The 24,367-nt window shown below is 39.0% G+C and overlaps 2 protein-coding genes across 2 annotated transcripts; one reads left to right on the top strand and one right to left on the bottom strand.

The window, feature by feature from the left end:
- Positions 1-6,566: 6,566 nt before the first annotated feature.
- Positions 6,567-11,621, top strand: LOC110789657 (uncharacterized). Its single transcript, XM_021994362.2, has 5 exons — positions 6,567-6,808; positions 7,844-8,235; positions 8,427-10,272; positions 10,368-10,574; positions 11,024-11,621. Exons 2-5 carry the CDS (start codon positions 7,916-7,918, stop codon positions 11,339-11,341), a joined length of 2,691 nt encoding a protein of 896 aa, XP_021850054.1. The 5' UTR covers positions 6,567-6,808; positions 7,844-7,915; the 3' UTR covers positions 11,342-11,621.
- Positions 11,622-12,765: 1,144 nt separating this feature from the next.
- LOC110789658 (deaminated glutathione amidase, chloroplastic/cytosolic) lies at positions 12,766-22,734 on the bottom strand. The gene is made up of 9 exons (XM_021994364.2): positions 22,464-22,734; positions 18,324-18,460; positions 17,916-18,044; positions 17,386-17,444; positions 16,840-16,952; positions 16,661-16,753; positions 15,204-15,306; positions 13,292-13,374; positions 12,766-13,157 (listed from the first exon to the last, which is right to left on the bottom strand). Exons 1-9 carry the CDS (start codon positions 22,671-22,673, stop codon positions 13,116-13,118), a joined length of 969 nt encoding a protein of 322 aa, XP_021850056.1. The 5' UTR covers positions 22,674-22,734; the 3' UTR covers positions 12,766-13,115.
- Positions 22,735-24,367: the final 1,633 nt, after the last annotated feature.

Below are 24,367 nucleotides of genomic sequence, written 5' to 3'. Positions count from 1 at the left end.
CATTTAGCAAATGGAATTGGGCTTATAATGGGCGTCAGAACTCGTGCCGGTTGATGTATTAGGTGAGAAAAGCGCTGACATTTGTCACACTTCTTGACCAGTGAGATTGCGTCCTCCTTAAGGGTCGGCCAGTAATAGCCGGTTCGAAGTGCCTTTTCAGCCAAAGCCCTTCCACCAATATGCGAGCTGCACAACCCCTGATGAAGGTCTTCTAAAATTTCCTGCCCCTTCTCAGGTGTTACACATCTTAACAAAGGACGGGAGTAGGCCTTTTTGTAGAGGGTGCCGTTCCACATTTCAAACCAAGAACATTTCTTTTGAAGTTTTGCCGCTTCCCTTGAGTCTTCGGGCAAGACTCCATTCATTTTGAAGTTTACTATGTCATCCATCCATGTGGACGTTCTGTCAAGAGTTTCCACTTCCATTTGCTCAACACTTTTGTGCTCTTTTACCTCCCAGAACACGTGCCGAGGGGTATCACAAGACGCGGAACTTGCCAACTTTGACAGGGCATCAGCTTGGTTATTTTCCGAGCGAGGGACTTGCCTTACTTCAAAACTTTTCAGTGGCTCTACTTCCTGATGGACGGCCTGCATGTATTTGACCATAGTCGGATCCCTAGCTTCGTAGGTCCCATTAACTTGGCTCACAATCAGTTGGGAGTCAGATAGTGCTACAATCTCCTCGGCGCCTGCCGCCTTACACATTTTAATGCCACAAAGCAGGGCTTCATATTCGGCTTCATTATTTGACGCCTGGAAGTTAAATCGCATAGCATATTCAAAAGTATCTCCTTCTGGGGAGTGACAGATTATCCCTGCTCCACATCCATTCTGTGTGGATGAGCCGTCTACATACACTGTCCACACTGTGCTTGTATTCTTGGCAAAGTCTGGCCTCGTCATTTCAACAATGAAGTCGGCACATGCCTGCCCCTTGACAGCTTTCCTCGGCTCATAGGTGATATCAAAGGCGTTCAGCTCTATTGCCCAATTCAGCATTCGTCCTGACGCCTCCAGCTTTGTGAAGGGCAGTTTGAGCGGCTGATCGGTGTAGATCACAATTTTGTGAGCTAAAAAATAAGGACGGAGCTTTTTGCTGGCCATGAACAGAGCTAAGCCAAACTTTTCCATTGTAGGATATCTAACTTCAGCATTTTGAAGAACATGACTGACAAAGTATACCGGCATCTGTATTCCCTCCCTCTCTGTCAGTAGAACGGCACTCAACGAGTGCTCGGACACGGCGAGATACATGTACAAAGTCTCTCCTAGCAAGGGACTAACAAGACGAGGCAAGGTGTGTAAGTGCTCCTTTAATCTGACCAATGCCGCCTCGGCCTCGTCCGACCATTCAAACTTGGCCTTCTTTCTGACAGATCTAAAAAAGTAGTGGCACTTGTCTCCAGCCCTGGAAAGGAATCTGCCCAGGGCGGCCAAGCAACCTGTGAGCCGCTGGACCTCCTTCACTGTCTTTGGTGAGCTCATATCAATTACTGCCTGGATTTTGTCTGGGTTAGCTTCAATTCCTCTTTCATCAATCAAGAAACCTAAGAATTTGCCTGCCGTCACCCCGAACACACACTTCTTAGGATTCAACCTCATGTTGTAAGCTCGAATAGTCTCAAATGTCTCTCTGAGATCAGTTATATGCGCCGCCCTCAGCTTACTTTTTACGATCATATCGTCAATGTAAGCTTCAATATTCCTGCCGAGCTGCTTAATGAACACAGTGTTAATAAGACGCTGAAAAGTGGCCGGTGCATTTTTTAACCCAAACGGCATCACCTTGTAGCAGTAAAGGCCTTGTTCAGTAACAAATGACGTTTTCTCCTGGTCGTCAGGCCACAACGGAATCTGGTGAAACCCTGAGTAGGCATCCATAAAGCTCATCATGGCATGCCCCGCTGTAGAGTCGACGAGCCGGTCAATCTTGGGCAATGGGAAACTGTCCTTTGGACATGCCCTATTGAGGTTGGTGTAATCAACACACATTCTCCAGGTACCATTAGGTTTTTTGACGAGGACCACATTAGCAACCCAGTCGGGGTACTGACTAGGCCTGACGAACCCAGCCTCCATCAACTTCTGTATTTCCGCGGCTGCCGCCTGATTTCTATCTTCCCCATGGTTCCTTTTCTTCTGACGAACCGGTTTAACGGTTGGGTCCACATTCAGCTTATGGACGGCCACAGCAGGGTCAATACCCGGCATTTCGTCCACCGTGAAAGCAAAGATATCTTCAAATTCTCTCAAAAGGTGGACCAATTCTGCCGCCAGCGGGTCGTCAGGAGAAATCCCAATGGGCACTACTCTGTCAGGTTTGTCTGTGTTTAAAACCACATTGAAATGGGCCCCAACAGGCTCTGGGCGTCTCTCTTCCATGTGCCCTGCTGAGATAGTTAATGTTTCTTTGACGACCTTGGGTTGCGTGTCGCCACATTTTCGTTTGTTGCTCGACGTCCCTTTCTCTTCACCCGTCCCCCATGCTTCTGGACTCAAGGTGGTTAGGTAGCAATCTCTAGCTTGTTGCTGGTCACCATGTATAGTGCTGACGCTCCCATCGTCACAAATGATCTTAAGAAGCATCAGATGAGTCACAATGACAGCCTTTGCCCTGTTCAATGTGGGACGCCCCAAGATGATGTTATATGCCGTCAGATCTTTCACTATGAGAAAACGGACATCCATTTGCCGAGATTCCTTTTTATTTCCCATCCTCAGAGGAAGGGTAATTATGCCGACTGGGTGGATGACACTACCTCCGAAGCCTATAATGGGATAGTGGATTTTCTCAATTTTTGAGGGATCATGTTGCAGCTGATTCAAGCACTCTAGACTAATTATGTCCGACGAACTTCCTGTATCAACCAAAATACGCCTAACCCTTAGGTTAGCTACTTTTAACTCAATTACCAAAGGATCGTCATGCGGGGTGGAGATTTTACCACGGTCGGCCTCGCCGATTTCAACTTTTGGAAACGGGTCAACTGTGGCCTTGCCGGACAGCATCACTTGTCCCAGTCGCTTGGCATAATCCTTCTGGCCCCTCATGGTCGGCCCGCCGGCGGCCAATCCTCCTGAGATGACTGCCACGCACTCCGGGTCGGTACGATTCCCATCTTCCTCCGAGGGGGGGGATTTGTTTTTCTTGTAGAAGGGTTTGCCAGAACCTCCCGTGTTCCTGCTGATATAACTTTTTAAGAACCCCTTGGTGGCTAGGCCATCCAATGCCCTTTTCAAGCTCTTACATTCATTGGTGTCATGCCCAATGTCACTGTGAAAGTGACAGTACAGTTTGGGGTCCCTACTTTCTGGTGGTGACTTCATGGGAAATGGACGATCAATGTCATATTTGGACCCGACGTCCATCAGGATTGTGTACATGTCTGTGTTATACTCGAAACGCTCCCGATCATAAGTTCTGGGCCGTTTCTGACCTGCCGCTCCGGGGGCCCTGTCTGATTCTTTTGCAATAGCCCACGTCCCGTTAGGCCGGTTCTTCTTTTCAAATTTCTCCTTTTTTGCCGCTAGCTCGGCGTTATCACTTCCTCTGGGGTCTTTCGGGACGCTGCAAATCTCTGTTGCATGAATGAAGGCCTCCGCCTCATCCAGCACTTCTGCCATTGTTCGGACGCTTTTCTTTACCAGATCAAACTTGAAAGAGCCCTTTTTAAGCCCTCGAATGAAGTTATCGAATGCAACACCATCTGGCAAATCCGGAATTTGCCCTGCCTCTAGATTGAATCTCTTCACATAACTCCTCAGGGACTCGTCCTTCCCTTGCTGAATCCTACTCAGATGCATGCTCGTCTTCTTCTCTTCCTTGTGAGCCATGAACCGAGTAGAGAACAATAGCTCGAGCTCCGAAAAAGAGCGAATAGTTCCGGCTGGAAGTCTCTCGAACCACTTAGAGGCTACTCCTTTGAGTGTGCCCGGGAAATACTTACACCAAGTTGAGTCAGTTGTTCCTTGGACATACATGTGATGCCGGTAAACCAAGAGGTGCATGTCCGGATCTGTGGTACCATCGTAAGCATCAATGTTGGGCGGCTTGACTTTGGGTTCCCTCGGGGCTCTCATGATAGAGTCTGCAAAAGGGGTGGTGTGCCCTAATGCCATGTTGGACACCCCCTCCTGAATGTGATATACAGGGTCTTGACGCCTGGAGTAAGGTAGCCGCAGGGAGGACTCGCGTCCGCGAGTTTGACGGGTTGGACGGGTGGCCCCTGGACGTGCCTGGCTCAGATGCGTATAAGTTGGATGAGGGAGAGGTCTATCCGGCATGACGGGGGTTGACCCGGTGTCAGAAAGTTCCGACTCAGAGTCGGGCAACTGCTCTGCGCGTGGCTGCTCACGTCCTCGGGACGTTTCTCCGACCAGCCGCCGTGGCATTCGGCGTGGTAGGTAAGACATGGTCTGATTTGGCTGACTTGTTGGCGGCTGTCTCCTTAGGTCCTCGCCTGTCAGCCTGGTCCAGACATTTGGGGGGCGTAAAGAAAGTGTTGGCCTATTGCTTGCCGGCCTCTCATGATTTGCAGCCACAGCAGTGGTGTAAATCAGCATACTCTTCTGTACCTCAGCATTAACTGTCTTCCCTACATCAGCTTGGAACTCGGCCAAAATAGCCCGAAGAGCACCCACAGAGACAGGCATATCAGGGTTCTCCTCTATTACCGTATCCACCCGAGGATCCAGGTGTCCTCCAGGAGGGGTGCGATTGGCCTGGTCGTCCTCCTCGCTGAGCACCTCTACCTCGGCAGTGTGACGAGGGGTGTGCCCGGCCGCAAATGTACGTGCGGCATCTTCAGTGATTCTTGTGGCCGGCGTATGATGTTCAGTCGGCATTTCTCTTTCGAGGGGTGGCCGCTCTACGCGTGTAGGCCGCCCAGCATCGTTGTCCTGTCGTTGATCTTCCATGTTACCGTACCTCCCCACAGACGGCGCCAAATGTCGTGGGGTTTTTCCGGTGAGATACCTGGGAGGTTTCTTGGTAACTTTTACAGATTAAACAAGATTGTATTTTTATAGAGAGAGAAAGTAGAGAGAAGGCAGAGCAGTAATTGCTCTAGAATGTATTGATTGTGACCCTTTTTCCTAGGGAAGTGGGAATATTTATAGTACTAGGTTTTTGGGGGAATGACCTAATATTCCCCTTACATGATTGGCTGGGGAATGGGAGGAGGACACGTGTCCTTTCTCCTTACAATTCTCTGGCCTCTTTTGGCAATAGTGGGCTGTTTGGGCCTATTGTGCTTTAGTCATTCACTTGGGATACATACTAATTAAGCCCCTTTCCAGGTATAGGTTTTATACATACATTTATACACACTTAAATACATACACTGTAGATACCTAGATTAATACCCATGCCTCGGAGTAGACTTCGTATGATTTCTGCTTTAGGGGGCGCAATACGTGCCATGTGTCACGTCCTCATTGGTACACGAAGGCACGGTAATTTTGCCCACAACAGTTATGATAAAATTTCACTTCTTTTATAGTTATGATAAGAAAATTAGTGTTCCACTTTGCACAAATTAAGTCTACTTTTTAGCTTTATAAACTTTATTAAAAAAAGTGATAACATATATATAGTGTTCCACTTTGCACAAATTAAGTTCACTCTTTGATTTGCACGTTATAACTTTTTTTAAAAAAAAAGTGAATAATACTTGCTCAGCTATTAGAGCAACACATAGGAAACCGTTAGATTTTGGCCAAAGAAAAATAGGATTTCTAATTTCTTTTAGAATTAAAAAAATTTGTGTCACGTAGATAATTAATTAAGTGACATGTAAATATTATTTTTATTAAAGAATTACTAATACAACTCTAATTAAATAATCAATTTAATAAAATTATACGCACAAGACTTTTTCTATCCAAAATCAAACACTCTAATAATACTTAAAATACATGATGTTCTAGCAAAATCATCTACGCAGTACTAAGTACGAAGTATAACTTATTTCTTCCCTCAATTAAAAAAAAAAAACTCTATAATTTATCTTTCCTAGCTAGCTTAAAGGTTAAAATATAATCTGTATACAAGACGATTACTTATTAGATTGCTATAATAAAAATTACGGAGTACTCCCTTCGTCCCTTAATACTCGCATCTGTTTGACCGGTGCGGAATTTAAAACAATTGAATTGACTTATTAATTCAATGGGTGTTAGTTGATAGTGGAGTATGTTTTTTAATATAGTTAGTGGGAAATGTGTAAGGGGTGAGGAGTGGTGAGTGGGGGATGTGATTTTTTAAATGATTGTTTGTAAGGAGTAGGGGTGTAGGTGGATTAGTAGTAAGTGTGAGAAATAATATATATTGGTAAACATTTCAATTTATAGAAGCGGAATGAAGGGAGTAATAAGTAACTCGTACATCCCACGTACTTCAAATTTAGTGATTCATTATTGGAGCAGATTTATTGTAGACATAGGGCGTGAAAGATTTTGCAAGAAAAATGTGTACTTGATCGTAACGTACGAGTATAACGCTCCTGTAGAATGTCTTCTCCGCTTCAAAACGCGGCCCTCGAAAATTTCAAATTTACTGAAATAGACAATAACACCCTCCGCGATTCTTCCCAAAATTAAGAAATCGGACCGTTGTAAACTCGTAAAGCCATAACCCCCAAAAGGGCTTTTCCGCCTTTTTAGTATTTTCTCTCTCCTCATTTCTTCTCACTCTCTTCACCAAATCATCATTTCGTCATTAAACACAAGGAATATCCAAAAGGCTTCTTCTTCTTCTTCAGTAACCGCCGCAATCTTTCCTAACCTTCTAATTTCATTTCATCTGGGTATGTCTTCTCTTTTACATTCTTGACGAATTTCATATTTGTAATTTTAATTTTTACTTTTTTGATTTCAACTGGGTAATCGTCGGTTCAGAAAGAAATTATTTCCAGAATTTACTCATTTCCCTGTTTTTTTAATGAACTAATGAAATGGGTATGTTCAATTGTTCATCGTGTTTCATGCCAAAATTGTTGAATTGGTAAATAAATGTTTTTTTCGGAATTTTCAAATTATTGTTTTTTTTAAACTGCAGTATGTTTGATTGAGACTCTTGAGAGCATTTAGGGATTTAATTAAAGGGCGAACTGGTCTTTTCAGTTACTGGGTTTTACAGATAAGTACTGTTAATTTTAATATAATAGTATGAATCTGTACTTAATTTTGATCTTGATTCTTGGTAATTTTTGTTTAGTACTGTAGATAATTGCATTGAAAATAATTATAATGGCAGTGTCTGACAACAATGTCTATAAAAATTCATTCAATTTCTGTAATATTATTCCATAATTTACTGGTCAGAAATATTTTAAAAAATCACAGTATAATTTAATACAAACAAAAAAAACCCTGTAAAATCATGAAGCTTAAAGCTTAGTTTTTGTTAGTATCATTGAGTTTAGACAAGAATGGTTATGGAAATTGCAGTTATCGGATGTTGGTATTATTTCTTTTGCATGGTAGATTCTTGTAATTGCCAGATACAGTATTGTGTATTTGATGCTGCCAATAGCTTGAACTTTATTGCGTTTGCTGATTTGAGTGCTTGTTTGAGTGCTTGAAAGTTGCAATAGCTTGAACTTATTTGCCTTTGTTGATTTGTATGCTCGAAAGTCAAGATTGATTAAACTTATTGCCTTTGCTTATTCTAGGTAGAAAGTCAAATTGATTGAACTTATTGCTTTTGCTGATTTGTATGCTTGAAAGTCGAAAAAGCTTGAGATTTCCACTCATGTCTGTACTCAGTTGCTAACTGTTAGTTTTTTCTCAGTGTACTTAGTGTAGCTTGAGATTTCTAATGGTTGTCCTTTTTTTTTCAGGTACACTGAATTGACATTTATTGTCTTCTGAAAGAGAAACAGCTTTAGAGGCTCTTGTGGGATCTTCCAGCAATGAAGAAGTTTTTCTTTTCCAGATTTTCCACAGATCAGACAGTTTCCGCAGAAAACTCACCCCATGGTGGACCGAGTAATCAACGGAAGAATAAGGATGACAACACTTCCAGAAGTTCGCATTTTGAAACTCAAAAACATTCGTCCAAAAACCATCATGTAGACTCCCCCTTTGGTCTTCGAAGGAGCCGTTCATTCTCCTCAGCTGCCTTTCTTGGCAACACAACAGAAAGAAACTTATCTGGTTTTAGTGACCAAAGCAGCTCTCCTTCTAGTAGTAGTGACAGTGTTGAAGCTCATCGGCATAATCAATCATCTCGGTAAATTTTCTTTTTTCTATTTAAGTTCCATTCAGTTCAGCCAAAAAAAGCTCAGAAAACAGGACCTAAGCTGTTATTTTTGTTTTTGTTTTTGTTTGTTATGAAGTAGGAGTATTACTTGATGTATTTTTGTTTTTGTTTTTGTTTCATGTGACTGATGAGTGATGAGTTGGTTATGGTGGTTGATTTAGGTTTCGAACACTTACTCCGGATAGGCATGTGAAGACTAAGCGATTCTCTGCAGTTACTCATGATAGTGATTACAGATTGCAGAAACCAGCTGCTGCTCAATATAAAATCCATTCCTCCCATGATTGCTCACAAAATTCTTCACTTAGCTCTAGTGAAGTGTCAAATGATGTTTTAGACCTTTACATTGATGGAGAACAGCATCATCAAAGGGGAAGTCCAATGAGCAAAGCATCTTCAAAAAATCATACAAGACCTGGTAGTGGTAAAAAGCCGCCAAGAGTTCATTCATTTAGAGGGGCTAAAGTAGGAGCTGAGCATTGGGTTGAAACTGGATTTGTACACGAATCTCCTCAGGATGTGGCAAAGCATGTAGTCGAAAAGCTGTGTCAGCCTAGAATTTATTCGAGAGATAATCCAAACGATTATGATGATCCTGATGTAGTACCCATAACAATTGAAGATGTTTACAGTGGTTCCTTGAATAGAGATGCAGCTTTAAAGTTGAATAACCCTTGTCATATAGAGCATCCATTGGACCGAGTTGGTAACCATTCTTCTGTTGAGCATGATAGTGACTGCATATATGATGAATATGATGCAGGTAACGAGGATGAGTTGGATGTAAAGTTGAAATCTAAATTTAAGGAGGCACAGGACAGGGTCTTGTTTCTCTCTGAAGAACTGGAGCAAGAGTTGTTCCTTCATGATGTGGAGTTCAATGTGCCGGCATTGATTCAGAGAATTAGGAACTTAACTGAGGAGAAGATAAGCTTGACCCTTGAGGTTTCTAATGCTGTTGAAAGTCAGATTACTGACAGGATTTCTCTAAAAGAACAACTTAGGTCTGCTAGGTTAGAATTGGATTCAAGGACACAAAGGTTGCAGGAAGAAAAGAATGATATACAGTCAGTACTAGAAAGGGAGTTGGACAGAAGGTCTAGTGATTGGTCTTTAAAGGTGGATAAATATAAGGCGGATGAGGAGAGACTCAGGGAACGAGTGAGGGAGCTTGCAGAGCAGAATGTGTCCCTGCAAAGGGAGCTGTCTTCTTTTACTGATTTGGGAACTGAATGTAAGGATTTGACTTCTAGGCTAGATTCTGCCATAGGGGAGAACCGGCTTCTTCAACAAAGAAACGGTGAATTACAGGATAAATACAAGATGACAGAAGATATATACAAGATGACAGAAAGGAGTTATAGAGAGAAAGAGGAAGAGTGCAAGGAGTTGCATTCATGTGTAGCTGGGTTGTTCAGAACCTGCAGTGAACAAGAGAAGACGATAGATGGATTGAGAGGGGAACTTTCAGAGGTAGTCCAGAAAAGGCATCATCATATGGAGAATTCTGAAAAGCATGTACAGAAGTTGCAGATGGAGCAAATAAGGTTGACAGGAGTTGAGCAGGTGTTAAGAAGAGAGATTGAATCTTACAAGCAGGAAGTTGATTCTCTTAGGCATGAGAATGTTCTACTGTTGGAACGTTTAAAAGCCGGTGGGAAAGGAATAACATTCAAACTAGATGAAGAACTGTCAGCTCGTCTTTTTTGTTTGCAGAAACAGGGTTTATCATTGCTTAATGATAGCATCCATCTTTCTTCAAAGTTACTGGAATCCATCAAAAGTGGAGGAAAGAAGGACAGCATTGAAGGGAACAAAAGTTGTTTAGACGTCCATTTTATCATTGAATCTGACATGAAAGTTCAGGGCTTCAGGCGAGGAACTGAAAATCTGTTGAGAGGTTTGCAGAATATTTCCACAACTCTGCATGAAAAGTCTGACCTTGTTGCTTCAGAATCTATGTCACAAAATGTGGATGATGACAGATATGGGTTTCCGAATTCACAGGTTAAACTTAACTCCGTTTAATAAAGTGTCGTTATTAGGATTTCAGCAACATAGGATTCAGTTTCTGGATTGATGTTTGTTAAAATATTGCACAGGATGTGAGCAGATATGAGCTCAAAGCTGAAAAATTATTAACAACTTTATTGCGAGATAAACTGTATTCCAAAGACCAAGAAGTTGAACAATTACAAGGGGAATTGGCAACTGCAGCAAGGAGTAATGATATTCTTAGATGTGAAGTCCAAAATACTCTTGACTCTCTCTCCTGTGTTACACACAAGATGAAGGAGCTTGAACTCCAGGTAAACATATAATGTATTCATAAACTTGAAGTTTTTGCTCTATTTCTATATTTTTTGCTTAATAATATACTTCGTCCGTTCTTATTTACACGACACAATGATTTTGGCACGCATGTAAAGAGAGGTAAAAGAGAAAGTTAAATCGCCAGAAAAGTGAGGGTAAATATGACAATTCACCATAAAAAACTTTCCCATAATAGAATTGTGTCAACTAAAAAGGAATTTTCCTAAAAGGAAATTGTGCCATGTTGAGCATGCAAGGTTGAGCATTGTTCTCGAGACTTCATATCCAGTAATTTGGATTTTGAAAGCAGGAATGGATCAACAGTTATTCATTATAACAACTGAAAACTTGTCTTTTGGTAGTAAATATGAAGAATCAAATCAAAGCTTTCTCTTGTTTTTTTCTTTTGTTTCTGCTATGATATTCTGAAAACTGTCATTTGTAGATGATGAAGAAGGATGACAGAATGAACGAACTTCAGAACGACCTTCAGGAAAGCGTAAAAGAATTGAGTATCATTAGAGGGATACTGCCAAAAGTTACAGAAGAGAGAGATATAATGTGGGAAGAAGTGAAGCACTATACTGAGAAGAACATGCTTTTGAACTCGGAAGTAAACATGCTGAAGAAGAAGACTGATGCACTTGAAGAGGATGTACTCCTTAAAGAAGGTCAGATCACAATCTTAAAAGACTCTTTAGGAAGCAAGTCTTTCGACCTCCTGGCAAGTCCTGATCGAACTCACGAGTTCTTGCTGGAATAAAATGATCCGAGGAGGCGAGCTAGCTCTATGCTTGGATGACAGACAGGTGATCGATGTCCATACTTCCATACTGTTGATAGTATACTTTGGTTTTCTTCGAGTGAAAAAGGTTTACTATAGTGTTAGCATCAACTTATAGTTGATTTTTGTTTGACAGGGCTAGACTACTAATAAAGGAAGTTTTCAATAATTTTTTGACAGGGCTAGATTTGAAAGAGATCTAAATTTGTTAACAATTGAACATCATCTCAATAATTACAGTAGCACTTGGTTCTTTATTCTTTGTTTTGGTTGGTTTCTTTTTATTTTGCTTTGGAAATTGTATATTGTACAATATTTGTGGTAAATTTTATGACTTTTGATTAACCGTTCCATCGTGTTTGTGTTTCTGCTCATAAAACAAGCATTGCTGTGATATGTTTCCCTTGGCACCGCAGTAAAAGGTTACTTCATCCGTTCAAAATTAGTTGATGCATTTTCCTATCCCCCTCAAAATATCATTATACAAGATCAAAATGCACGGGACACGCGCTTCAAATTTCACAAACTTTTATGATAACTCATAATACGAAGTATATTACTCATGAAAATATTACTCCCTCTCTCCTGGAATACTCGACCCGGTTTGACCGGCACAGAGTTTAAGGGACTTAAATTGACTTATTTAATTTAATAGGTAGTAGTTGATAGTGGTGTATTATTTTAATGTAGTTAGTGGGAGGTGGGTTAAGATGTGGGGTTGGGGGAGAGTAGGGGTTGAATTGTTAATTAATTTTTGTATGGAGTAGGGGTAGGTGGGTTAATAGGGGTGGAGTGAGAAATAATATAATATTGTTAGAATATTTTCATTTTTAGAAACAGGTCAAGTATTAAGGGACGGCCCGATAAGGAAAACAAGTCAAGTATTCCGGGACGGAGGTAGTAAATTTTAAAAGAGTACGTATATAATTACGCTCAATGTAGATGAACTCTCCAAGGGTAAGTTTAATAGAGATGAAAAGACTATTTGTAATAGCCGGTTAGATAAATACGGAGTACACTTCTTATTATGCGCTTTCATAACTTCACTTACTTTTTGTTTTCTTATGTTTTCTAAGTTTTGCTATGGAGAATGATTTCAAATGTACACGTACATATGTGGAACATTTTAACTGTATTTGTATTCTTCGGATTGAATATAGGTTCATTGAAACAGAATACACGTGGACACGTGGTACAAAAATCATGTATGGCAACCCGTACCTCGTGTGACACTATTATATTTTATATATTCCCTTAATCTAGAATCTCATCCCCTAAAAGAAAAAGTAATCCACAAGATAGTTATCCTTTTTTTTGTTGCTATATTTGTTTTAGGCTGCGTTCTAGCTATGTTGATGCGGATTGGTACGCACCTGAATAAACAATACACATATTTGTTGGCGTCCATTACAAATTTAGACTTTATTGATATCAATATGCAAAGTCCTTCTTTGTTGGTATACAACACTCTAATTAGTACAACAGCGGTCACTATTGGGGGCATAGATTTCCTCATAGTATAAGAGGCATTCGTTCTTGCCACATGGTCAATGAACACAAGGGGGCTTGTCATTCATTTGTACATTACCAAAAAAAAAAAACCATCTTTATTCAGTGTCTCTTTAGCTAAACTGTTCACCATCATAACACCATGCCTATAATGAGGAAAATATGACAACGACTGATATTTGAGATGCTCCCACTATTCTTCCTCCCAAGTCACTAACTCCTCGTGATCTACGTTACTTGGAAATCATAGAGAGGACGATTTCCAGAAATCGATAGGCTTCCGTTGCTGAAATGGGATTGTAGAAAGCAAATTTGCATTAGTACCTGCAGTTATGTTGATACTCGTATACTAATAGGAAAACTCCGATTGCATTTGACTCTGTGTGTATGTGTGTGTCTCTCTCTCTCACTAGAATGTACCTTATCAACGGGCATCTTCATTCTCACGGATTCAATAAATGAAAAGTCAATGTCTGCTACTGCTATACCAGTTGAAAGCTTATCTGAAACAATAGAGAAAGTAAGAGGAGAGATCACATATGCATGCATCTACACTTCTATGAATTAAGAATAGAAAACAGCAGTTCAATATTGCTAACAATGCTTCAGGTTTTATCAACTTAACATTAACATTGTTAATATTAACTTTAATTGAAACCTCTGGATTTTCCTTTTTAGATGCTCTCTTTCCTTTTAGGTGATTAAGAAGTTTTAAATCACCTAACATGAGATACATTCAAATGGCCATGATGATCACACCTTAGAAACTAAGAAAATGTCATCATCTCAGAATGATACAATTATAAGATGACATCATGTGCAAACACCCTCAAACTTATGATCTCAAAGCTCAAAGGACCCTCGTAAGGTAGCTGTAACACCTCATAAAAGCTGAAATCAGCAAGAATGTGAAGGAGGGGAGAGGAGCAGATTGCTTCGCGAATTAAATCATGTGGCTAAGAACTGAAAGTCTGAAAAATAATAAATAAATAAACAAGAGAAGAAAATGAAGGAAGAATATGATGCAAGATGATAAAGATGGTGATTGATAAACCTGAATTACCAGCTGAAGTCAAGAACTTCAATCATTCCAGAAGGCTCGATCTCTCCCAAGAAAACAACTAAAACAACGATTCCAATTTCTGATTAGTTTCCCTCCTACTCTCTTCTATTATACCATTTCTGATTCCCTTCTCCTTTTCTCTCCTCTAACAAACTCTCTGTCTTACTTCCTTCACAAGCTTCATGCAACTGAATTACATTGTGCTTCCCATAGTATCCACCCCTTTGGATCGGTTCCTTGCACATACTTTCTGTTGAAGCTCAGAAGTGACAGAGATGGGAGCTGGATGAGGAGTCATCATGGTCAATGAAAGTGATGCTACGCGCTTTTGCAAGGAAAGGACAGAAGATAACTTTTGTTTGGCTTATATCCCATTGGTTATAACATGAGGTGACTGCAGCTCATCACGGGTTCTAAGATACATTAGAGCTTAAACTTAAACTAATACCATTTCATTAGCCAATTGTATTACTTTGAGATTTTATAGGCTTTATTTTGTATTTCTCTAAACTCTGGGAGGCTAGGACTTAGAAAAGAAGACGTCAGTTGTATTCATTCAGTTTTTATGTGATGCTAAGAAAGCCTTTCCTTTAAAATCCCGTTTCTTTTGTCCTTGATTTTCCAAGACTCCTGAAGTGAAACTATTTCCGCAAGGGTAAGCGATCTCTTTCAGAGTGTGGTTCTGAGAGTCCAAGTAATCAGTTCTTTCACTTCAAAAAGGATTGATTCCAAACTCAGGTAAGGTTCATATAAAGGTTCCAAATCCTTTCGTTTTCATTTCTTAAAACTAGTCCATAATTAAGCTACGTCCTCAACATAATAAAACCTTAGAACATCTAAGAAACACACCAAAGTTGTGCAGTTCTTTTGTCTACCTCCCAGAGTCCCAGAAGCTTATGTCTACAGTATAGAGGGAATATATTTGGCATATGGCTGGTTTTGACAATTGGTCATGTATCTCATGTGAGGAAATACCAAGATGGTTCACGTTAACAGCTTACAAGACCGTCTTAAGCCTTACAAAGATAATGCCTTTGAAAAAGAGCAATGCAAATGCTTGATGTTACTAAGATGCAAGAACCTTATTAGAACCAACAAGAAAAATGCAAGAACACATTCTTCTTATTAAGCATCGGACTTAAATACACGTGAAAGAAAAGAGTTCTCGCAAAATCTTAATAGATACAATCAAACACTAAAAATCAAAAGTGAGGAGACACGCATCCAAAGGTTTTCTCCTATGGAATTTGAACAGGAATATTATCTTACCAGGAAGCCGACCAACAACTGTTCCCCAAGGATCGATTATCAAAGAGTCTCCATAGCTTTCCCTTTTTTCATTATGCCGCCCAGCTTGCGCCGCGGCAATCATCTGCAAAAGAAAGGGTCATGAATAATGTTTTCTGCTATAAACATACTAGGTCAAAGTAACTGGATGGGCCATATATGATACATAAACCATTACATTCATTAAAACGCAGGTGCAATCCTAATAAAAGTATTTCTCGGTTAAAGGGAAGACTGCAGTAAATTCTACGAGTTAGCCACATAGCAAAACCAAAACAGGTATGCTCCATATAGCTCAAAATAGCATACCCCCACTGCCTCTCATGAGGCTTCGTCCTAAGGCAATTTACTGAAGTATCAAGCATGTCATACTCGAGACTCAAGACCTCTGATAGTATGTAAAGCATCAACCTAGTAGCTCTAGACATGTCATCAATCCAACAGTCCCGAAACCAAATGTACTTTCCAATAAAACCAGCTAAAACAATTACTAGCAATGGTAAGGCAACCGATATCGGCAGCATGCAACTGAATATCTAAATTCTGACTTTACATTACATGACATGTTCTTGTAATTTGTCAATGCTCATTGTTTTGAAAATGTGAATAATAGCTAATTTTGGGAGTCAGATTGAATCAACCTAATTTAAATGGATACAATATTTTAAAGATATCTTATATGGAGTTGTTGCTGAAGGTTAAAGAAAAAATCAGGAGTCGATTCAACCCAGCTAGCATGCTAACTTACAAGTTACATCAGGAGGTAGGTTTATTATGTGAAAGGTATTTGACAGAAGCAAAGGACAAGGAATTGAGAAAGCATCCACGATACTCCCAGTATTTCTAGAAATTATGCCCTTACACGGGTTACACCTCAGCTGTCTGATCATGGTCTAACAAGCTGGTCTATGTTTCCGCCGTCTACATCCTAAAGTAACTGGTTTTTTCATTGTGGTATTGAACTGTTTGTCTTCTTGACTATCCTAGATAGATGCACAAATTTGAATGGATAAGAGATTGGTACTGCAAAAACTAGATGGCCAAACAACATAATGATGGTTAAATCCCCAGGATGGAGGATGGAGGATGTTAAGACTGCTAGAAGTATATATGAACTTCTATAAACTTCGTCCATATATTGTGTCATATTCATGGTAAAAGCCCCTTTGACGCTTTTTAGTTGAGATTCACCAGCTTTTTTATTCATATCAACTAAGATTTGTCAAACCAGAACCAAAATTTATTGATCAAATGTGAGACATGATAATGGTTATTGCATGAGTTTTCGGGCAGAACTTAACACATGTTTCTACAAAGTACAACAAAATTTCGCAGCTTCAAACTAGTGATGCTAAAACAGTGAAACATCATGATGCCACAAAGAGAAAAACTAAGCCACAGAAGGGAAAGCCAAGATGGGTGGAAATTTGAGCCCTTACATAGCATTGAGTTTCAATGGCACGAGCACGAAGAAGTATCTCCCAGTGGGCTTGACCAGTTATTTTAGTGAATGCTGAAGGTACCAATAGAACCTGAATGTTAAACAATATGTAAGTAGATAGCGCAGTAGTTGCACCAACTTAAAATTCACAGCAAAAAGGTGCAACTTTGCTCATACTTGCGCTTGATGTTGAAACCGTAAGCACTCATACAGCTCCGGAAATCGTAAATCGTAGCAAACAGTGAGGCCCAAGCGTCCACAGGGACTGTCCACTGCCACAACATCCGTTCCTGGGGTATATCACCAAAACAGCATAATCTGTAGAGATCCTAGGAGATGAAAGCTATTAAGTTGGAATTATTATGGATTTTTCTTCATACAAGTATTCTAGAATTAAATATGCCACGCAGCTTAGCAAGTTAAAACATTTAAGTTCTCTACGTTTTTGGTAGACAATCACTTAAAGATGCTCAATTTACTGATGAAGTGTGATTTAAACTTACACTTACTAATTTATATAGTCTGCTACTGTGCTTCTCAAGGGAAATCAACTTGACAAGGTACTCATTGCGACATAGGTTCCTAATTCATTTGATCAAAAGTTATATCGGTAATAAAGGAAGTGGGAACTACCAAACAATTGAAACAAGGGAAAGGAAAATTGCCATTTAAAATAACAAAAAAAATAAGACAAAAAGATATGAAGACCAAAGTGGAGCAAACCTGCTTCTGTGAAGCTGCTTTCCTTATAAACCATTCCACCAGGGACATCCACATCAAACCTACAAAGCAATAAGCTACTCAATGATCTCGATTGATTACCTTCTAGCTGCTTAACCTCCTCCCCCCAAAAGTACACAAATTGTCTTTCCACTTCGTGTTACTTTTTTCCTTCGTCTATTTTGGTCTTTATGGGCATGTTATCACATCAATCAGGATCCTGAATAGGGAGATATTGTGCTACTGGGAGACAACAGAAGGGATAAAAGTCCGATGGTTTTGTGATTTCAAACAAAATAAAAATATATTACGCACAGTTTTAAGATCCTCCGATACTCAACTCAATAATTACTTTCTACAGCAGAAGTTACTCACACGTAAGGGAAAACTGAAAGTTTAAAACTAAAACTAAGTGCAGGATTGCTTCAAACAGCTCTCCACTCGCATGATGCTGGTTCTTATAGTAAACGATACACTAGTGCTTGACAAACAGAAAGTAAGTTAACTACTTGAAAGAAAGCCGTACAACATACAAGTGTATTTTACGGTATTTGCTTCTGACTTCTCCTGTATCATCAACTATCACATGCGTGTTACACAAATGAGAATCATCAGAACCTTTTTCCTGAAAACCTCCAAGAGACAACCATATTTGAGACTCTCTGCAATCAATGCAAAGGAAATCAGTCAAAAGAAGCGGAAGAGAAAAGGCATTCACCTTTAGGAAATGTCTAACTTTGTCTCAAACTATAACATTTCCCCAAACCCACACATTAATTTGGAATCAAAGCCTTGGAAGAATCATATGGTGAAAGTATCTAAAGCCAGGCCAAAGGGGAACAATATAATTTGTACAAGCTAAAAGTAATATTCATCTGATCAGTGGTCAATAGGCATAAAAATAGTAATAACATAAAATCCCATGGATGATAGCAACTCACCTGGCAAGACTGCAGTATCCTTGCATTATTGGTCCATCTAATGGTTCCCCAATTTTAACACTATCCCCTAGATTAGCACCCACATATGAGAAACTCTCTGGGAAGCAAAGCAATTTGGCCCCAGCAGCTGCTGCTTCCTATGAAATTTCAAAACAAAATGTTTGAACTCCAATACTGTCAGAAAGAATATCGACTAAAGCATATGGCAGACGTTGATGTATGAAGGGAAAAAAACATAAAGTTGAATTTAACTGGAAAACCAAAAATACAAACTTAAAGCCTGAAGATGCAGAGTCAAATCTAAGGATTCCAAATTATACATGAAGTTGAATGCAAGACTAGTAGCTAAGGGATTACCAGGGAAAAGAATTCCCCTTGTAGCTAAACTCGACATCGTTCAAGTGGAATTGTCACTTGACTCCTGGCCTGGAGTGGCTAATAATTATATCAGCTCAAATTTTTAATTGCTTCTCAATGGGGGTCTAAACAAAGAAGTCTACGTGGAGATACTTCTTGGACATCCTGGATATAATACTCCAGCAAAATTTTGGAAACGTTTGCAAACTTGAGAAATTATTTTATGGCCTCAAACAATCACCAATAGCATGGTTTGACAGGTTTACTAGCGCTATGAAGAAGTTCAGGTTTGGGCAATGTCAGAGTGACCACACTAAGTTGTCAAGCACTCACTCCCTGGGAAAATAGAAATCCCTACTGTTTATGTTGATGACATCATCTTAACAGGTGATCATGATGAAGAGTTACTGAAGCTTTCCTGAAGAATTTGAAATTATAAAGACTCACGCTACCTGAAGTACTTTAATCGTATGGAGGTGGAAAGGTCTTTAAAGGGTAATATCAGTCTCACAGTGTGTTAGATGTTATAAAAAAAATACAGATTGATGCAAACCAGCAGATGATGGCTACTCACCTGTCGACAAAGGAAAGTACCAAAGATTGGCTGGGAAATTCATTTGTCTCTCACACACTACACTACACCATATATCAGTTTTCCGGTGACTGTAAGCCAATTTATGAATGATCGAAAAGAAGCACATGGATTTAGTTCACAGAATTTTAAGATACTTGAAGATGACAGCTGGACAAGGTTTTTTTTTCAAGAAGACTGCGGAGATGTTAAGATTTTTACTAATGCAGATTGTGCTGTTTTTGTGGATGACATGCGGCCGTATGGCGAAATTTGGTCACTTGGCGAACTAAGAAGCCGTAAAGTGGCAACAATACTGTGATCTTGTTAACTTGCTCAACTCTTCAATTCGTCAACCAATCCGTGGTTCAGTCCTTTGCGATAACAATGCACTAATTATTCTCCTAATCCAGCTACCTTTACCACAAATGACAATGCTAATGATATTAACGCTTTCTCCCCCATAAAGTATATCATTTTGTGGCATTGTGATACAAGCTTGGTTATCCATCTTAATCATAAGCCTTACAATTCTAATCTCACGAGCCAGCTCTATACCCTTTTTACCACCATCATCTTAGCACTTATGGTGGTAGTGGTACATGCCAAAGTTGACTGTGAAATTGAACCTGCATAGTCCTTGATTTTCATGAATAATTCCTCTACCATTCCTGGCAGACCATCCCTTGGGAGAAGATTTCTACCTAAAACAGACTTCTGCTTCAAAAACAACTATGTCAATTAGCATCAGCTTTAAATGGTAACAATAAAGTAGGACTGTAGGAGTCCATAATTCAGAGAATTTTCCCCATCATCTTTAAAAATATACTATGACCCTATCCTGTAGGTTTCCATCAAAGATAATATGAAGACTAACTGGAGCATCTACCACTACTCCACCAGGATACCATAACAATGACAAGACGCAACATGATGAGTTTTCTTTGCCTGCTCCACATATTACATTTGAAACGATCAGCATTAGTTAAAATTCAATCATGAATGATCAACCATCATGCTAGATGACCTCCAAGTTCTTGCCTACAAATGTCATAAATTATAATACCATCATCCTCTCAACGGGTCAGTCTGAGAGCTAATTTTATGACAATCTTCCTTTTGGTAAACCACCCCAGTTTTTCATCCTACTCAAAGGTGAGCCTCCTACTTTTTGAGTATTTCAACCTTCCACAAGAGTACTGAATGCCTGTTAATCTGTTATTCAAGCTATCAAAGTCTGTTTTACTCAAATTACAGCACGATTCTAAAGGTCATCCAAAAATGTTCAAAGAGGGAATTCCCAATTTTCTTGCACTTCTCAAAAACTTTCATGTAAAATACATGCCACTTAAATACGGAGGATCGGTAATGGATTTTAAGGGGACAAAGTCATTAGGTGAGATAAAGTTGGACAATGATCTGGTTGTAAAGCTGGCAAGTGCTTTACTTGGGCATCTAAACTCCATTTTCAATACAGAGGGCTTGGTCAAGTGTAGCACTTTGTTTTCAATTGAGTTTCCGCGATCCCAAGTATGGGAGAACCAGGAAACTTTATATCAAGCAAATTTGTATCCTCAACCCATTAATTGAATCTAGCAAGCAGCTCTCTCAAAGTTCCCACGTATTGTATACATTAACTTTCCCATATAAAATCACTAAAATTAACTTTCCCATATAAAATCACTATAAGTTTGGTTGGAGCTTGCATACACTATACTAAAATACCAAGGTATGTCGGCCACTCTTCATCTGTCCATAGTTATCTGCAGGTTGGGATATTGGTTCCACTTAAACAAGATCATTAAAACCAAATCCCTGGGTTGATACCTTGATCATTCACCCGACATGGCCATTATTACTAAGAACTTGGTGCTTTGGAGCGTTTGGATAACCCTTTGAGCATTTCAACCAAAGCCAGAACATTAAATAGCAGCGGTGAACAAGTACGATTTCCTGGCCTCCTTGTACATTCCATATAGTGCACATGATTGGATTAGTAATTTAGTATCTGAAGGTAAAATTAGAGATTCTATCTTCCAAAAAAATATGGATTGAAGGTTAAGTTCCCATAGAGGAATCTGTTGTTAAACGTAAAACACACTGACTTCATTGGGTAACATCATTGTCAGCTGAACTTTAGAGTCTCGAGGTTCCAACAACGGTTATACCTACTTTTGAAATCACACGGTCAGACTATGGTAAGGCGGTCATCTAATTCGATTTCTCCAACGTGGGATAACTAGTCCAATACTCACATATGGATTCACTCTTAACAACATGACATAAAGATACAAAGCCAAAACACAGCTCCAGTCAAAAGGCTAACAAGGTAGTGGACTAATACACCTACGGCCCGTTTGGTAGTCGGCCATAAATGGTGTCAATGGGAATGAATTTGTATGTAAATTTGTAAGGAAAATCAATATCCATTCCCATGGTAATGCTAGTTTACTCAAAATTATCTCTTTTTCTTTATAAATTTTCATTACCATCCCATTTGAGGAGTGGTATTAGGTGAAAATGCAAATTTATGAAGAAAAACACAAAGCTTGAGACAAAATTTCATTACCATGGACATCATGATGTTATTTTCTTGCCAAATAACACTAGGATTTATTCTAATTCCCACCATTTATTACCGGCAATCAAACAGGCCGCTAGAACTCTAGAAGTTCACGGTACTCAATCAAACAGCAGAATGATGTAGCGAAATAATTGCCTTATTCGTGCTATTAGACAAAAAAAGAGCAGAAGTTCCTGAACTAAACAGATAAACAGATAAAGGTAGGTGACTGAAATCATAATAATCATCCAATGATCCAAAGTAGCAAATTTTGCCCATTTTAGCTTTGAAATTTTAAAGAAATGGAAATAAAATTAATTTAAAGCAACCTAGATGAGAAGTATGCCATTATGCAAATTTCTTCGATGCACCTGGATACTAAGTCTAGCCATAGGCCAAGGGCATTTTCCCCATTTCCCAAACACCCGAATACAATCCAATTACACAGACAAAACGAAATTAAATAAATTAAATTGCAATCAATCATACAATTCACCAACGCGAACTCAATTTGCTTACCTCTTCAATTCTTATTATTATTAATTAAAATAAATAAAATTGTTCAACGAAATCAGATTAACTAATTGCATGATTAAACCAATCATTGTAAAAATCAAGGAATTAACAAATTGAAAAAAAATAAGAAAACCTTGACAAGGCGAGAACAGGTGGCGAAATTGGCGGAGAGATCGTTGACAGAAGTCATCTGAGCGACGGCAACTCTGGTTGAGGTTGCGGCCATGGCCTCGCCGGAGTATGAGGCACGTGTTCCCACGTGATTACTGAGTATGGTGGTGAAATTGGATTTGGTGATGAAGGGAAATGATGCTGAGGTCAAGCTGGGACCAACTGCCAACATTTCAACGTCATTTGTGACCAACAAAAAAACCGGTTTTCGCTTTTTATTTTCCCTCTACCCGTAAGAAATGCTCCACCTGTTCCATATTTTGCAAAATTACATATTTTTAAACTTTTATGTACTTCTCTCAAAAAAAAAAAAAAAACTTTTATATACTGCTATGCTTTGAAATTGTGAAAATGTGTTTAAAGTTGTACTCCTCTGTTCTTGAATATTAGTTTCATATTTACATTTAAATATTAAGTTAAAACGAGTTGAAAAGTCAAAACATGACTAATATTTAAGAACGGAGGGAGTAAATGTACTCTTTATATATAAAAATGTGTTTGTAAGGAGGCAAATGATTCTTCCAACATAAAATTCATTGTTATAAGAAAATTACCTTTGAGAAAATGAAAGAATCAATTTTCTTTTTAGGAAACAAACCATTAAATTATAATGACCTAATACTCGCACCGTTTATTTTCATGAATAATCTCATCTATTTATTTTCATAATCAAATTAGCTATATACTCCCTCAGTCCCTTAATGCTCGCAACGGTTTGACTTTTTGCACTATTCACATAATTCACTTTGACCCTATTTATTTCAAGTATATGAAAATGAATGTTAGTACATATTATATTGTTGGCTTCATCTTAACATATATTTTCAAAATATTAATATTTTATAAGGTTTTAGAATATGTAGTTAAATATATTGGTGATCAAAGTTGTGCATTGACAAGCGTGTCCAGGCAAAACGTTGCGAGTATTCCGGGATGGAGGGAGTAATACACAAAATTGTTAACAAAAGAATTTTTTAATGGTTTGCACTATTACCAACACTCCTATTTGGGTATATATCAATGTCATTAAAATATCAATGTAAATATGCAATTTAATAATAGGAAAGATACCAATGAGGCAATGAGGTATTGACCTAGTGGTTAATATTGAGGTCATGTGTACAATAGGTTACAATAGGTCTCATGTTCGAATCCTCTCACCCCCTATTTGTAACTTATTTGCAAGGTATTTGACTTTTTAGTGTTCTTATTTGAAATACTTAGAGCTGCTCATCATGGGCCCGGTACGCTGGCCCGACCCGACCCGACCCGAAAATTAGCGGGTTCTGGGCAGCCTATTCGAGCCCAGCCCGGTCCGACCCGAACTTTTAAAAAAATTGCGGGCTTTGGGCAACGCAAAACAACATTTTTAGTTATAAATTTGACCCGGCCCGAAAATGGCCCAAAAAGCCCGCTAATTTTGGCCCAAAATAGCGAGTCTTGGGCACACAAAATTGGGTGACCCGACCCGGCCCGACGCAATGACAGTTTTTATTCTCTCGACCCGGCCCGACCCGACTTTTGATCAAGTCTAGAAATACTTATACATATCTTTGTTAACGTGTTAAATTCACTTAAATAAAAAAAAAAACTCATCTAAATCTAGATATAATATACAAATAAAAAAAAATTATGAATCTTTTCATTTATCTAATCAACTACATCCTCTACATGACCTTCATTTTATAAATAGCAATACTTATATAAATGCCACGACTGAAATTATTTTAATATGTATGACATTATCATTTGATAAGCCACTTTATTAAATAGGTTATAGGTGGCCTTGGAGCCACATATATAATTTTTCTTTCAAGAATAGCAATAGTTTGTTGCACTTATCACTTTTTTTTTGTACTTATCTCT

The sequence above is a fragment of the Spinacia oleracea genome, chromosome 1, assembly GCF_020520425.1.
Source record: "Spinacia oleracea cultivar Varoflay chromosome 1, BTI_SOV_V1, whole genome shotgun sequence".
Taxonomy (NCBI): Eukaryota; Viridiplantae; Streptophyta; class Magnoliopsida; order Caryophyllales; family Amaranthaceae; genus Spinacia; species Spinacia oleracea.
The sequence above is the reverse complement of the archived record's forward strand: the minus strand, read 5'-3'. Positions and strand labels throughout refer to the sequence as shown.

What these genes read in the sequence shown, in the direction of transcription:
- LOC110789657 (XM_021994362.2), top strand. Translation starts at nt 7,916, where the DNA reads ATGAAGAAGTTTTTCTTTTCCAGATTTTCCACAGATCAGACAGTTTCC. An exon ending in CGGCATAATCAATCATCTCG is followed by an intron (nt 8,236 to 8,426) that starts GTAAATTTTCTT and finishes TGGTTGATTTAG; the next exon opens with GTTTCGAACACTTACTCCGG. An exon ending in ATGGGTTTCCGAATTCACAG is followed by an intron (nt 10,273 to 10,367) that starts GTTAAACTTAAC and finishes AATATTGCACAG; the next exon opens with GATGTGAGCAGATATGAGCT.
- LOC110789658 (XM_021994364.2), bottom strand. Translation starts at nt 22,673, where the DNA reads ATGTTGGCAGTTGGTCCCAGCTTGACCTCAGCATCATTTCCCTTCATC. An exon ending in AAATACCGTAAAATACACTT is followed by an intron (nt 17,445 to 17,915) that starts GTATGTTGTACG and finishes ATTGCTTTGTAG; the next exon opens with GTTTGATGTGGATGTCCCTG. An exon ending in CCATTGAAACTCAATGCTAT is followed by an intron (nt 15,307 to 16,660) that starts GTAAGGGCTCAA and finishes TTTCTTTTGCAG; the next exon opens with ATGATTGCCGCGGCGCAAGC.